The 14,318-nt window shown below is 40.9% G+C and overlaps 1 protein-coding gene across 1 annotated transcript in view; it reads left to right on the top strand.

Annotated features, from left to right (window-relative positions):
- Nucleotides 1-14,318, top strand: part of amot (angiomotin) — a 63,346-nt gene that overhangs the window by 22,965 nt on the left and 26,063 nt on the right. The window contains exon 5 of the mRNA XM_078211942.1: nt 5,894-5,986. Coding sequence (XP_078068068.1) covers nt 5,894-5,986 — 93 coding nt within the window. The remainder of the gene's footprint in view (nt 1-5,893; nt 5,987-14,318) is intronic.

Below are 14,318 nucleotides of genomic sequence, written 5' to 3'. Positions count from 1 at the left end.
AAAAAAGAAATAGAGAAAAAGAAGGAGAAAAAAAAGAAGAGGAAGAAAAAAGAAGGAGAAAAAAAAGAAAGGAGAAAAAAAAAGGAGTAGAAGAAAAGAGAAGGAGAAAAAAAGAAAGAGAAAAGGAGAATTCTCCCCCCCTCCCTTCTCCCCCCCCTCCCTTCTCCCCCCCTCCCTTCTCTTCCCCCCCCCTCCCTCTTCCCCCCCCCTCCCTTCTCCCCCCCCCTCATGTTCTTCTGAGCTTTATTCCTCTTGATGTAGCTTATTTTGCTTTCAACAATAACAGAATGCATTTATTCACGTTTCATTGCTTTAGAGTTCGAAGTGCCTCACAAAATGTGAAAATTGATGCCAGCAGAATTCAAGTTATCAATGGATTAATCAAAGTGCTAGATTGGGGGAAGAATTTTAAAGGTTTATTTTAAAGTTTGTTTATTTAGTCGTCACAAGTAGGCTCACATTAACATTGTAATGAAGTTACTGTGAAAATCCCTTAGTCACTACACTCCGGCGCCTGTTCGGGTACACCGAGGGGTAATTTAGCACAGCCAATGCACCCTAACCAGCACGTCTTTCAGACTATGGGAGAAAACCGGATGTCCGGAGGAAACCCACGCAGACACGGGGAGAACATGTAGACTCCACACAAACAGTGACCCAAGCCGGAATCGAACCCGGGTCCCTGGCGCTGTGAGGCAACAGTGCTAACCACTGTGCCACTGTGCCACCATTGTTGAGGAAGGTAGCAATGTTCAGGGGTTTATTCCAGATTGTAGGACTCAGAAGACAAGCACCTGTCAGTGAAAGTTGAGGGAAAGGAGGCCCCAAAGAAGCCCAGATCAAAGTGGTGCGGGACACACGCTGGCACTTTGGGTGGAGGGATTTGCTGAAAAATCAGGGAGGCCGAGACTCGTCAGTATGAAGTGAGTTGTCAGAAATGTCGTCCGGCATCTCTCCGGCAACTATCTCACAGCCTTACTTTTCTGAAGCGTTTTTTGCAAAAGAAAAATGTGTAAAGCTATGGGGAGAAAGCGGTATTCGTGCACTAAATTGCTTATTTGGAGAGATGGTGCAGACACGATGTGCTGAATGGCCTCTTACACTGTAACAATTCTGAGATTGATTCTCATGCCAGTGTCCACCCCCCCCCCTCCCCCCCCATCCGTTTCTGTTGCTTCCTTCCACTACTATTTTAATGTTTTACAAGAATTAAGACTTCATTGAATGTTAGCTGTTTGGAAAGGAACACTTCCTTTACCTTCTTGGTGTTATACTTTGAAGTTACTGTTTTGTTTATATCTTGCACACACTGTGATGCGTCACTGGATGGACAGGATAGAATTTTGAGTAATATTTACAAAGCACCATGAAGATAATATATACAAAAGATTTGAGATAAAATATTTTGGAAAACAACGTAACATACATACCACAAAGTAGGTGGGGAAGGGAAGCGTGAGGGAGTACACAGGGCCTAAAACTAGATTTTCAGATGAGCTCATAGGACTGGTATTCAGTAACTTAGACAAGCAAAAACGTGTAATGAATCTTCCGAAGTGAATATAAATTTCAGTAAACCTGCACTAGCGATATTGCAAAAGAGCATAATATTCTTGCATAAGTGTTATTTGCTACACTGTGGTGCGACACTAGAATGAGTACCCATTTGGAGGGACTGTAAAGAATCTTAATTGCACATTTATATGTACAGCAACTATTTAAAAATTGAAACCGCTTGGCAATTTATAGGGCTGAAACAACATTTTGGTTTAAGATTTTTAAAGACCAGGAACTTGACATTTTCAAGTTGATCCTTCTGACGCATTGGATTATGCTGCAGCCATATGAGTTACACATTTATTACCATTGATACCATCAGAACCTTTTTGTTAGATTCCAGCTTGCAACTCACTTCCAGGTGTCCATTAATATGCAATTTGAAACTTTCCATTGAATTTTTGCTTGCTGTACTTCAGTTGTAATTTGATTGGCCCAGGTTGGCTGGTATTTGAATTGACACAGTAAGAAGTTTACCAACACCAGGTTAAAGTCCAACAGGTTTATTTGGTAGCAAAAGCCACACTGTGTGGCTTTTGCTACCAAATAAACCTGTTGGACTTTAACCTGGTGTTGTTAAACTTCTTACTGTGTTTACCCCAGTCCAACGCCGGCATCTCCACATTTGAATTGACAGCCATTGATTTGTCTGTAATAGAAGGGCAGCTCTAATACTGGAAACCAACTTTGGAAGTGGTTCTGCACCTGTGGAGGTGGCTTCCATTGCAGCAGAATCTGCCTGTTTATATTGCAGAGAACCATCTCCAGTGGTGAATTCATGTTTAAGCAACTGCAATTCAAGCTTGTACATAAGCAGTTGTTTTTATATCAATTGATAGGAAATGTGACACACAAAGCAGCCATTCAATCCAACCAGTCCATGCTGCTGTTTATGCTCCACTTGAGCCTCTGCCTAACTTTTCTCATCTAAATCTACCAATGTAACTACCTATTTCCTTCTCCCTCAAATGCTTGTCTAGTTTCCCTTTAACTGCATCTCTACAATTTTCTCCAGCTGCTCCTTATACTCTTCTACTGAATTCGCTGTTGCATTCCTTGGTGACTATCTTGTATTGATGGCCTCCAGTTATGCTGTTCCCCATTAGAGGGAACATTCTTTCTATATCCACTCTACCAAAACTTTGCATTGTTTTAAAGATCTTTATTAGGCCACCCCTCAGTCTTCCTGTTTTCAAAAAAGAAACCCAGCCTGTCATTCCTTTCCTGATAACACATTCCTGATACTATCTTTGTAAATCTCTGCACACACTCCAGTGCCTCAATCACCATGGTATAAAAGACAACCAGAACTGCAAATAATACTTTTTAAATATGGCTTAACCAAGGTTCAATACAGGTTTAGCATTACTTCCCAACTCTTCAATTCTGTAAAAAAAAGCTAAGTGCTTGGTTTGCTTTTTTAAGGCCTTGCTAACCAGTGGCAGAACTTAATAATTGATATATTTGTGCTGTGTGATCCCTTTGTTCCTCTATCGCACATGGATTTGTACCTTCCAATTAATAAATTACCCCCTTATTCTTCCTACCAAAATGTACTCTCGTTTATCTGTGTTCAACTTCATTTACCAATTATTTGTCTGTTCTGGAAGTTTATTAATCATAGAACCCCTACCGTGCAGAAAACCATTTAGGCCATTGAGCCTGCACCAACAACAATCCAACCCAGGCCCTATCCCCGTAACCCCATCTATTTATCCTACAAATCCCGCCAACACTAAGCAGCAATTTAGCATGGCCAATCAACCTATCGTATCTAATGTCCTCCTGTAACTTGTTGCAGTCCTCCTCCGTATTGACACTCTGCCCCCAAATTTGCTGTCATCTGCAAATTTAGAACTTGTATTTCTGATTCCAAAGTTCAAATTGTAAAGTAAATTGTGCACAGCAGTGGTTCTGCACTGAACCTTCTGGAGCCCCACTTCTCATCTACCACAACTTCCCTTTCCTACCACTCCCTGCTTTCTGTCTTGACGCCAGCTAGCAACCCTTCCTGCCTTGTGTCCCGAACTTCACATTCTCTGACCTTACTCGTTAGTCTATTGTGGACCACCTTATCAAAGGTCTTTTGAAAATCCAGATTAGTTACATCCATATAGCATCAGCCTTGTTTGCTCTCTCTCTTACCCAAAACATTCAATAAGGTTGGATTTTCCCTTTTGAAGTCCATGATGATTATTCATAATTATATTTTTTGTTTTTAGACTTTTTTGTTGTCATTCTCCCTTTACGTAAGGGTTCTATTATTCCTCTTGCCACTGATGCACTGATTTATAATTCCCTGGACATGTTCTGCCCTCCCTCTTAACTGTTGGAATTAGATTAGTTATCGCCATCCTCCGACACTACACCTTTTCTAACAAATTATTAAATACAAGTAGTAACACCTCTGCTATCTGTTCCTTTATCCTTTTTAAAATCTGTATATGCAATCTAGCCAAACCAGGGGTTTTCTCTTTTTGGGTTTGTTTTTCAGAACATCGTTTTTGTTTATCCCAAATGCACTTGTCTCATCACTCAATGTCATGTCTACTGGATTGGCCATCCTGGTCAATACTGAAACAAAATAATGATTTAATATCTCTGCTTTCTGTCTGTTGTTACTTGTAGTACATTACTGTGCTGTTATACGATGGTCCTATTCTCTTTATTTTAATGAAGTGCCTATAAAATATTTTGCTACTTTGCTTTATGTTCATTGATGATTTAATTTCATGTTTCTCTTTGGCTTCCTAATTGTTTTTAATCGCCTGATTTTATCATTCACTCCCCCACTGTCTATATATTTAACGTATTCCTCTTTCCTAACCTTCAATTGTTCCCTTATATCTTCATTCGTCTATGGGTTTAGTTTGCTCTTATAGCAGGATATATTTTCCCTGCACTCGGTTGAACACTCTTTGAAATGTTTCTCATTGTTATTTGCCAATATTGTTGCCTGTTTTAGGTTTCCAAGTTCAATTATCAGTCCCTCAAAATCAGCTTTTCTTTAATCCGTTAACTTGGTTTTCATCATACTTATGTCCATCTTTAAAATCATCTTAAAACAATTAAATTCTGGTCGCTATTGACGAGATATTTCCCTCCTTTTATTTTTCTTAGCATTTTCCATTGCTAGATCCAATAGTCAAACTTCCATGCTTGGCCTTTTTACAAAGGAGCCCTGTGCACATTGTCACAACACCATTCCCTTATCCTCTTAACCATTGGACAGGAAGGTGAGGTAATCAGGCTAGTAAAAAATCTCCCATGATTATTATTTGGTGTTTTTTTACTCAATTCCCTAATTTGTCTCCATATTTCCTCCTCCACCTCCCTTCCACTATTAGGTGTTTATTGCAACTATTAGTGTGATTGATCCTTTCTTATCTTTTATCTCTATTCTTGTGGACTCTCTTTTGACTTGCTGATAGTTGTGAGATTTTTTTCTACTACTGAAATCGTTATCCCAAATAAGTACAGCTGCTCCATCCCCATCTTCTGCATCCATCCTTTCTAATATCCAGTTATATCCGGTCCTATTTTTCCTGTAGCTATGGTTCAGAAGGTAGAAAACATGAATGCTGGCGTACAGTGAGACTGCAGCAAAGCTACATTTGCAGTGACACCAGTGGCAAAGCAGCTACTTGAACAAGTCTGCTTACAACAAGCATAAACCAGGCTTGCCACAGGAAATTGAGAAGCCATAAGTTGCAGCTGCTGATGGGTTGGTGGTTCTCTCTAACTGAAAGCAAGCTAAATCTTGTTGTTTTGCACTGACTTACCTTGCACTGACAGAGTTATAGACACCAGGCCATGCATTCAAGATGGCGCCAGAACGTGGCAACTTCTTGCAAGCTGTGCCCAGCATATTCTCTAATTCTACATTTTACTCTCCTTCAATCCTTCTAAAACTCTAACTCTTATGAACTCTCTAACAATGCGTATTAAGTTGATGTTTCTCTACACCCTAGCTATAAACTGTAACACTATATTCTGCCCTCCTTTCCCTATGTACGGAATGCTTTGTTTGTATCGCGTTCAAGAAATATTACTTTGCACTGTATACTAATATATGTGACAATAATAACTCAAATCAAAGATCATAAATTGAAAAAAGCCTGCAGAGGTTTCATGCCGTAGGGACTACCTTTTTAGTTGCCAGTGGGTATCTATATCATTGCCTCCAGAGCTGCTTTTTCAGAACCATTTCAGAAAATAGTTTTGCAATATACATGTGCTACAAAATTACATTTTCAGAATTCTGTTAATTTCTTCTTAACATTCCCTTCCCATCGAGGCTTGGTTGTTTAATTTTCTGGTGTTTTGTGGATTGTAGATCGATTGGAAACTGCTAACAAACAGCTTGCTGTGAAAGAATGTGAAGGCTCAGAAGACAACCGAAAAACTATCGCTCAGCTCATTGGACAGAGTAAGTGGACTTTTCTTGTTGGACTTCAGGGAAACGGTCATTTAATTCAATAACCAAGGCTACAGCTCAAGCCTGGGAACTAATCCACAACAATTTAGCATCTGAATGGATTCTATTCTGACTTTGTCTTTGGCCTTTGAAGTTGTAAGTTGAATGTTGCCATTGCAAAGCTGAGTACATACAGTAAAGACTTTTGTAGCCATTACTCTGATTACCTTTGAACTCATTTAAAGGGACGTCAGTTCCCGAAACAAGATGCTACAGAAACCTTTCCTTAGCCATTGCTAGCTGCCAGGTTGTGCAGAATGAAATGCACTGCAACAGTTGCTGTGTGTATTCCCCTGCTTCTACCTCCACTTTCATTGACGTTTTGTATTTTATTTTTATGGAAAGTATTTAGATACATTGTCCCTTTTACTTGTATTTTTATCTTCTCTTTATCTAATGGTCCTCATGCCTGGAGTTGCGAGGATGGGTGTCAGTCTTTTCTCTGGACTGCTGCCATTATCTGATTATAGTGAGCCACCACAACGATGTTTAAGGCTGCCCATGTCCGTCTTTTCCCTTTGATCTACCCTGTTTTCTGAGAGACAATACACCACGCAGCATTGGCTCAGATTGAAATTGCATTTGGCCTGGTTCTGTTTTAGAAACACAAAACAGCACAAAACAGGTCCTTTGGCCCCACAAGTTGTGCCGAACATATCCCTACCTTTTAGGCCTACCTATAACCCTCCATCCTATTAAGTCCCATGTACTCATCCAGGAGTCTCTTAAAAGACCCTATTGAGTTTGCCTCCACCACCACTGACGGCAGCCAATTCCACCCGCCCACCACCCTCTGTGTGAAAAACTTCCCCCTAACATTTCCCCTGTTCCTACACCCCAGCACCTTAAACCTGTGTCCTCTCGGAGCAGCCATTTCCACCCTGGGAAAAAGCCTCTGAGAGTCCACCCGATCTATGCCTCTCAACATCTTATATACCTCTATTAGGTCTCCTCTCATCCTACGTCTCTCCAAGGAGAAAAGACTGAGCTCCCTCAGCCTATCCTCATAAGGCATGCCACTCAATCCAGGCAACATCCTTGTAAATCTCCTCTGCACCCTTTCAATCTTTTCCACATCCTTCCTGTAATGAGGTGACCAGAACTGAGCACAGTACTCCAAGTGGGGTCTGACGAGGGTCTTATATAGCTGCATCATTATCCCCGGACTCCTAAACTCAATCCCTCGATTGATAAAGGCACCATACACCTTCTTAACCACCTCCTCCACCTGCGGGGCTGATTTTAGAGTCCTATGGACCCGGACCCCAACGTCCTTCTGATCCTCTACGGTGCTAAGAGTCTTTCCCTTTATATTGTACTCATTTTGCTGTGCATCATTGCGTTACTGGTTATTTATTGTACCGTTGGCAGTTGATGTTGCAGCTTCATTTCACATTCATCTATTGTACTAAAGTGGCGACAGAGAAATGTATTGTCTGCTGATCATGACTCACAGCCCAATCTCGAATGAGTGCCATAGTTTCTGCTTCATAAAAACACGAGCAATATTTTGGAATTTTAATTGCTATTATTGCTCTGAAGCTAATGCTTTCCATTTTGTTGATCGTCACTTGAATTTTAGTAAAACTAAATAGTGTGCAAAATTTCCAATGCCATGTGCTCTTGTGAATGGTACCTACAATTGCAGCTGCAAATTCTGTTCTTTCACTTGGATGGTGTCGGGACGTTCTGAGCTGTTGAAATCCTGCCGCCAGTGGTGAGAATGGTTTGAGGTTATGAATTCAATTAACGTTTTGTGATGAACTCTTTATATGATGACGCATGCTTGGCACAATGCAAAGTTGCATTGGGACAAGTTTACTCTTCCTGTAGGTAAATGTGTTTGTAGTTTAAATAAGCCTTGTGACAACACTTATCAATTTTTCAAATGAATCCCTGATAACCTACTCTCGCATTCATCCCCGCTGCTACCAAGAGTGTTGTCATTTTCAAATGTGTAGTTTTTATTTTAAGAATCACAATCAAATCTTTAATAAATTTGGCAACACGTACTGGATTGCGCCGAAGGATGTCTGCTTCATTGTTTAAGGGAACATATTTTTTTCAATTACCGTTCTCTGGCATCCATTTTTGTTAATTCAATCCATTCAACCTCTTTAATCACTCACGTGCCTCCTAAAAAAAAACCTCATAGCATTTTTGGGAAAAAAAACTTAAAACTGATTGCTTAATAACTGCATTATTCTAGTTATGTATTACAAGCCTGGGGCTTATCTGTGTTAAATGTGTAAGTCTCTGAATCATAGATTTCAAGTGTTTCTCCAAATTTCCATGTATTATACAGTCAGAACTTCAAGGCATTCCCACACTGACATGGCTGGCAAGTTTAATCTTTGAATCCCCAAATGCTCTGCACTTATTTCCAAGAGCAGTGGCTCTGGAATGTGTGGTGAACTTTGATGTGCAGCAGGCACCCTGCCTCTTTGCTAAAAATGGTGTCCCAAGCTTTGTTTTATACAAGGGAAGCTATTCAAGTACGCAGTTTAATATAATGTCGACAGCCAAGCAGGGAGGCAGTAGTTGTCAGAATAATTGAAGGCCAAATAAAGTTTCAATGTGTTTTCCCTCTCTTGGCAGAAAGTTAATGTGATTTTTGTTAAGTTTTTGAGAAGGAAATGTTGACAAAAGGAAAAAAATGCCATTTGCGGCAGTGAAATGCAAGTAAAAATTGCAGTTCATGGTGCAAGCTGTATGGAATCTTTTATTTTGAATTAGATATCATTACCCTATTGATTGTTTGAATAAGTGATGGCTTGATGATATTCTATCACAATCATGGAAGTGTCCAGCTAGGTCTTACCTTGAATTCTTGGCTATTGAGATTGAGAGCAGGCCCTGATAGATGAAGACTGGTGCAGAGTAATGGATTTGGTGATTATGTCTTCATGGCTTCAATTTCCTTTTGGCTGACGATCTTGGAAAGTACCCCGTGCATACCAAGCAGCTAATCACTAAGTTTCCCACAGGATTTCCAACAAAGGCCCTTTCTTGAACCCCCCATGTTCAAAGTGTAGCTTTTGCACTAATTTTCTTTTTACATAAAGATCATAATTTTGAAACTGTTAAATACTTGTTATTCAAAGAAAACAAAACGCCGGACTTACATGTCCATCACCCACTTTTTCCTTTTTTTGGATGGTCAGCCTTGTTAGTATGAAGATCCTGGCTGAGTTGTTTAATTGATAGAATCAGCTCCGTTTCATTTGGCTTTTGATTGCTGCAGTGTTGGTTTGTTTTTCAAGATGTATTAAGTTTATTAGATTTGATATTGTATCCAACAATGATACTGTCACTGACAATCTGTCAACTGTCCATTAGGCTGCATAAGTCAAACATGGTAATTTAATCAGCCATCTTTGCAGGTTTCCTCTATGCTGGAACTCCTTAACTGCTTGTGATGGGTCAGCTTACCTTCCAGGAACATTCACTCCCATGTTGAACTTGACCAAGTTTGTCAATTCAGTTGAATCACAAGTGGCAATTGAGACTGGACTCTGCATCTGCAGAATGGGCGCTGAACAATAGTTGCTTCAGCTATTGAGCTACACCCAATAAAACTTCAAGGTTAAAACAACACAACTGCCCTTGAAATTATTGCACAGCATTACTTTTAGGTTTAATAAGTAATTGATGTAGGCAGAAATCAAATAGCCTGAATGTTTAATCATGACCTAGTTGTTTGCTGTACTTTAGTGACCAGTATGTATTAGAACTTTTTAAATTGCCCCCGATACATCAACTGATAAATAGTACAGTACCAGTCTTTGAACTTGAGTAAAGCCTTGGATTCAGTCTTGCAGTTCTTTCAAATCCATAATACTTTGTCCACACTGTCTTGTGAATTATTTTATATCACAGTTCATCTAGTAAACAGAAATTGTAGTTTGGTTAATCTACATTAAGCTTTGTTTTGCCACCTAGCGTGTCTCTTTCTTTCTAGGAGTGTGTCCAGTTCCACTAACTTCAGTAACCCTCCTGTATCTTATCCGACTGGCCACTCTTGTGTGGGATCATTAATGTCAGCTGGCTGTTCACATGGGAAGAAGTCTCACAACACCAGGTTAAAGTCCAACAGGTTTATTTGGTAGCACAAGCCACAAGCTTTCGGAGCGCTGCCCCTTCATCAGGGTTCACAAACACAACTTGGGGCAGTGCTCTGAAAGCTTGTGGCTTGTGCTACCAAATAAACCTGTTGGACTTTAACCTGGTGTTGTGAGACTTCTTACTGTGCCCACCCCAGTCCAACGCCGGCATCTCCACATCATGTTCATATGGGTGCAGCAATGCAGCCGAGTCAAATCATGGATAGCAATCAGGAGCAGAACCCTAGAATATTTTAAAGTTTCATGTGGCTTAAAGAACAAAGAACAGTGTAGCACAGGAACAGACCCTTCGGCCCTCCAAGCCTGCACCAATCACATTTACCCATCCAGACCAACCGCTTATATCCCTCTATTCCCCGTTTGTTCATATGTCTATCAAGATAAATCTTAAATGTGGCTAATGTAACTGCCTCAACACCTCACTTAGCAATGCATTCCATTCCCCCATCGCCCTCTGTGTAAAAAAAAACTTCCCCCGCACATCTCCACTGAACCTTTCCCCCTTTATCTTGAATTTGTACATCCTTGTAATTGTCATTTCTGCCCTGGGAAAAAGTTTCCAACTGATCACCCTATCCATACATCTGTCTTTCCAGGGAGAACAATCCCAGTTTATTCAATCTCTTCTCATAGCTAATACCAGGCAACATCCTGGTAAACCTTTTCTGTACTCTGTCCAAAGTCTCCACGTCCTCTGGTAGTGTGGTGACCAGAGTTGGACACAGTATTCCAAATGTGGCCTAACCAACATTTTATACTAGTCATAGCATTTCTTTTTTCATTCTCTTTAGACCAAGGACATTGAGGAAAAACTGCAACCAACAACTTCAGACAGATTGAGACTAGCTATCCCATTACACAATGGGGTGCTGTGGAAATCCTGGACTTGTTCCACAGTGTAACGTTAGTGTTGACTGAGCCGTCATCTTATAATACCTATTGGCTTTAGAATTCCCTGTAGGCAAGTGTAGATGGCTTCATGAATATGCAGTCAAAACAGTGTAATTTTATTACTGTGAACATCATGATTACCTAAGTATTTCCATTAGGTTACAGTTGTAGGTGCAAAAATGGATCCAAAATTGTCATAACCCACAAAACCTTTTATAAGTATGTGTATTCCCACTTCCTAGTGAAACAGTGAATTCAAAATTAATCATAGTGCGTGCACTGCATGAATGCCATTAGTGACCGTTCAAAAGCTGTTGGGTGTGTCCATAACAGCACCTAAAAACCAGCTTGACAAGCGAAATGTTTACTGGAATTTCGAAAGGTTGAATAATGAATCAATGCGGTAGATCAATGCAGGTTTGCATTTGGGCAATGCAGCATACTGCTAGTAATGCATATAAGAGAATTGCATTAATGTTAACAACCCCCAGTCAATGACGTTCTAAGGAGTTAATTGGACACTGGAAAGATGGTTGGTTGCTGACAGTGCAGAAGGACAGAATTATAAAAGGCTTTTAAAGAAAGGAAGAGAGTGAGCAAGTTGAAATCATTTTGAGATGAATTTTAACAAAGGTGTATGATAAATGAAGGATTGATTTCCAACCACGGGCAGCAGTATTAGTGTCAAAGGAATGGAAAGTGGGGACTGGGGCATACTGGAGATGATTACCTCAATGGGGGCTCTGAGACTGGATGGATTTGATGATTGTTCAGTCATATCAGTGCTTCTGAAACCATTTGATCTATGCATGTCTCTGTGGAACTCCTATTCTTACACACTACATATTTGTGCATTACATATTTATTACATGATGACTTAATACTAGAGAGCTGGGCAAACTTGTGTTTAGATGGTGGAATCACTGCTTATTAGTATAGTGCTTGAAATATATGCAGCCATATGAATCACATCATAAGAACATAAGAACATAAGAAATAGGAGCAGGAGTAGGCCATCTAGCCCCTCAAGCCTGCCCCGCCATTCAATAAGATCATGGCTGATCTGACGTGGATCAGTACCACTTACCCGCCTGATCCCCATAACCCTTAATTCCCTTACCGCTCAGGAATCCATCCATCCGCGCTTTAAACATATTCAGCGAGGTAGCCTCCACCACCTCAGTGGGCAGAGAATTCCAGAGATTCACCACCCTCTGGGAGAAGAAGTTCCTCCTCAACTCTGTCTTAAACCGACCCCCCTTTATTTTGAGGCTGTGTCCTCTAGTTTTAACTTCCTTACTAAGTGGAAAGAATCTCTCCGCCTCCACCCTATCCAGCCCTCGCATTATCTTATAAGTCTCCATAAGATCCTCCCTCATCCTTCTAAACTCCAACGAGTACAAACCCAATCTCCTCAGCCTCTCCTCATAATCCAAACCCCTCATCTCCGGTATCAACCTGGTGAACCTTCTCTGCACTCCCTCCAATGCCAATATATCCTTCCTCATATAAGGGGACCAATACTGCACACAGTATTCCAGCTGCGGCCTCACCAATGCCCTGTACAGGTGCATCAAGACATCCCTGCTTTTATATTCTATCCCCCTCGCGATATAGGCCAACATCCCATTTGCCTTCTTGATCACCTGTTGTACCTGCAGACTGGGTTTTGCGTCTCATGCACACGGACCCCCAGGTCCCTTTGCACGGCAGCATGTTTTAATTTGTTTCCATTGAGATAGTAATCCCATTTGTTATTATTTCCTCCAAAGTGTATAACCTCGCATTTCTCAACGTTATACTCCATTTGCCATATCCTCGCCCACTCACTCAGCCTGTCCAAATCTCTCTGCAGATCTTCTCCGTCCTCCACATGATTCACTTTTCCACTTTATCTTTGTGTCGTCTGCAAACTTCGTTACCCTACACTCCGTCCCCTCCTCCAGATCATCTATATAAATGGTAAATAGTTGCGGCCCGAGTACCGATCCCTGCGGCACGCCACTAGTTACCTTCCTCCAACCGGAAAAACACCCATTTATTCCGACTCTTTGCTTCCTGTCGGATAGCCAGTCCCCAATCCAATTTAACACACTACCCCCAACTCCGTGTGCCCTAATCTTCTTCAGCAGCCTTTTATGGGGCACCTTATCAAACGCCTTTTGGAAATCCAAAAACACCGCATCCACCGGTTCTCCTCCATCAACCGCCCTAGTCACATCTTCATAAAAATCCAACATGTTCGTCAAGCATGACTTTCCCCTCATGAATCCATGCTGCGTCTGATTGATCGAACCATTTCTATCCAGATGCCCTGCTATCTCCTCTTTAATAATGGATTCCAGCATTTTCCCTACTACAGACGTTAAGCTGACCGGCCTATAGTTACCCGCCTTTTGTCTCCTTCCTTTTTTAAACAGCGGCGTAACATTAGCCGTTTTCCAATCAACCGGCACTACCCCAGAATGCAACGAGTTTTGATAAATAATCACTAACGCATCCACTATTACCTCTGACATTTCTTTCAATACCCTGGGATGCATTCCATCCGGACCCGGGGACTTGTCCACCTTCAGTCCCATTAGTCTACCCAGCACTGCCTCTCTGGTAACATTAATTGTATTAAGTATTTCTCCTGCTGCCAACCCTCTATCGTTAATATTTGGCAAACTATTTGTGTCCTCCACCGTGAAGACCGACACAAAAAACTTATTTAAAGACTCAGCCATATCCTCATTTCCCACTATTAACTCCCCCCTCTCGTCCTCCAAGGGTCCAACATTCACTCTAGCCACTCTATTCCTTTTTATATATTTATAAAAACTTTTACTATCATTTTTTATATTAATTGCTAGCCTAGCTTCATAGTCTATCCTTCCTTTCTTTATCGCTTTCTTAGTCTCTCTTTGTTGTTTCTTAAATTTTTCCCAATCACTTGTTTCTCCACTATTTTTGGCCACTCTGTACGCAGCTGTTTTTATTTTAATACTCTCCTTTATTTCCTTCGTTATCCAAGGCTGGTTCTCCCTTTTCTTACAATCCTTGTTTTTTGCTGGAATATATTTTTGCTGAGAACTGAAAAGGATCTCCTTAAAAATCCTCAACTGTTCCTCAGCTATCCTACCTGCCAGCCTGCTCTCCCAGTCTACCTTAGCCAATTCATCCCTCATCCTATCATATTTCCCTCTGTTCAAACAGAGGACACTGGTTTGGGACCAAACTTTCTCCTCTTCCATCTGAATCAGAAATTCGACCATATTGTGGTCACT

The sequence above is a fragment of the Mustelus asterias genome, chromosome 4 (assembly GCF_964213995.1).
Source record: "Mustelus asterias chromosome 4, sMusAst1.hap1.1, whole genome shotgun sequence".
NCBI classification, from domain to species: domain Eukaryota; kingdom Metazoa; phylum Chordata; class Chondrichthyes; order Carcharhiniformes; family Triakidae; genus Mustelus; species Mustelus asterias.
Note: the sequence above shows the minus strand (reverse complement) of the source record. Positions and strands in the feature narration are given on the sequence as shown.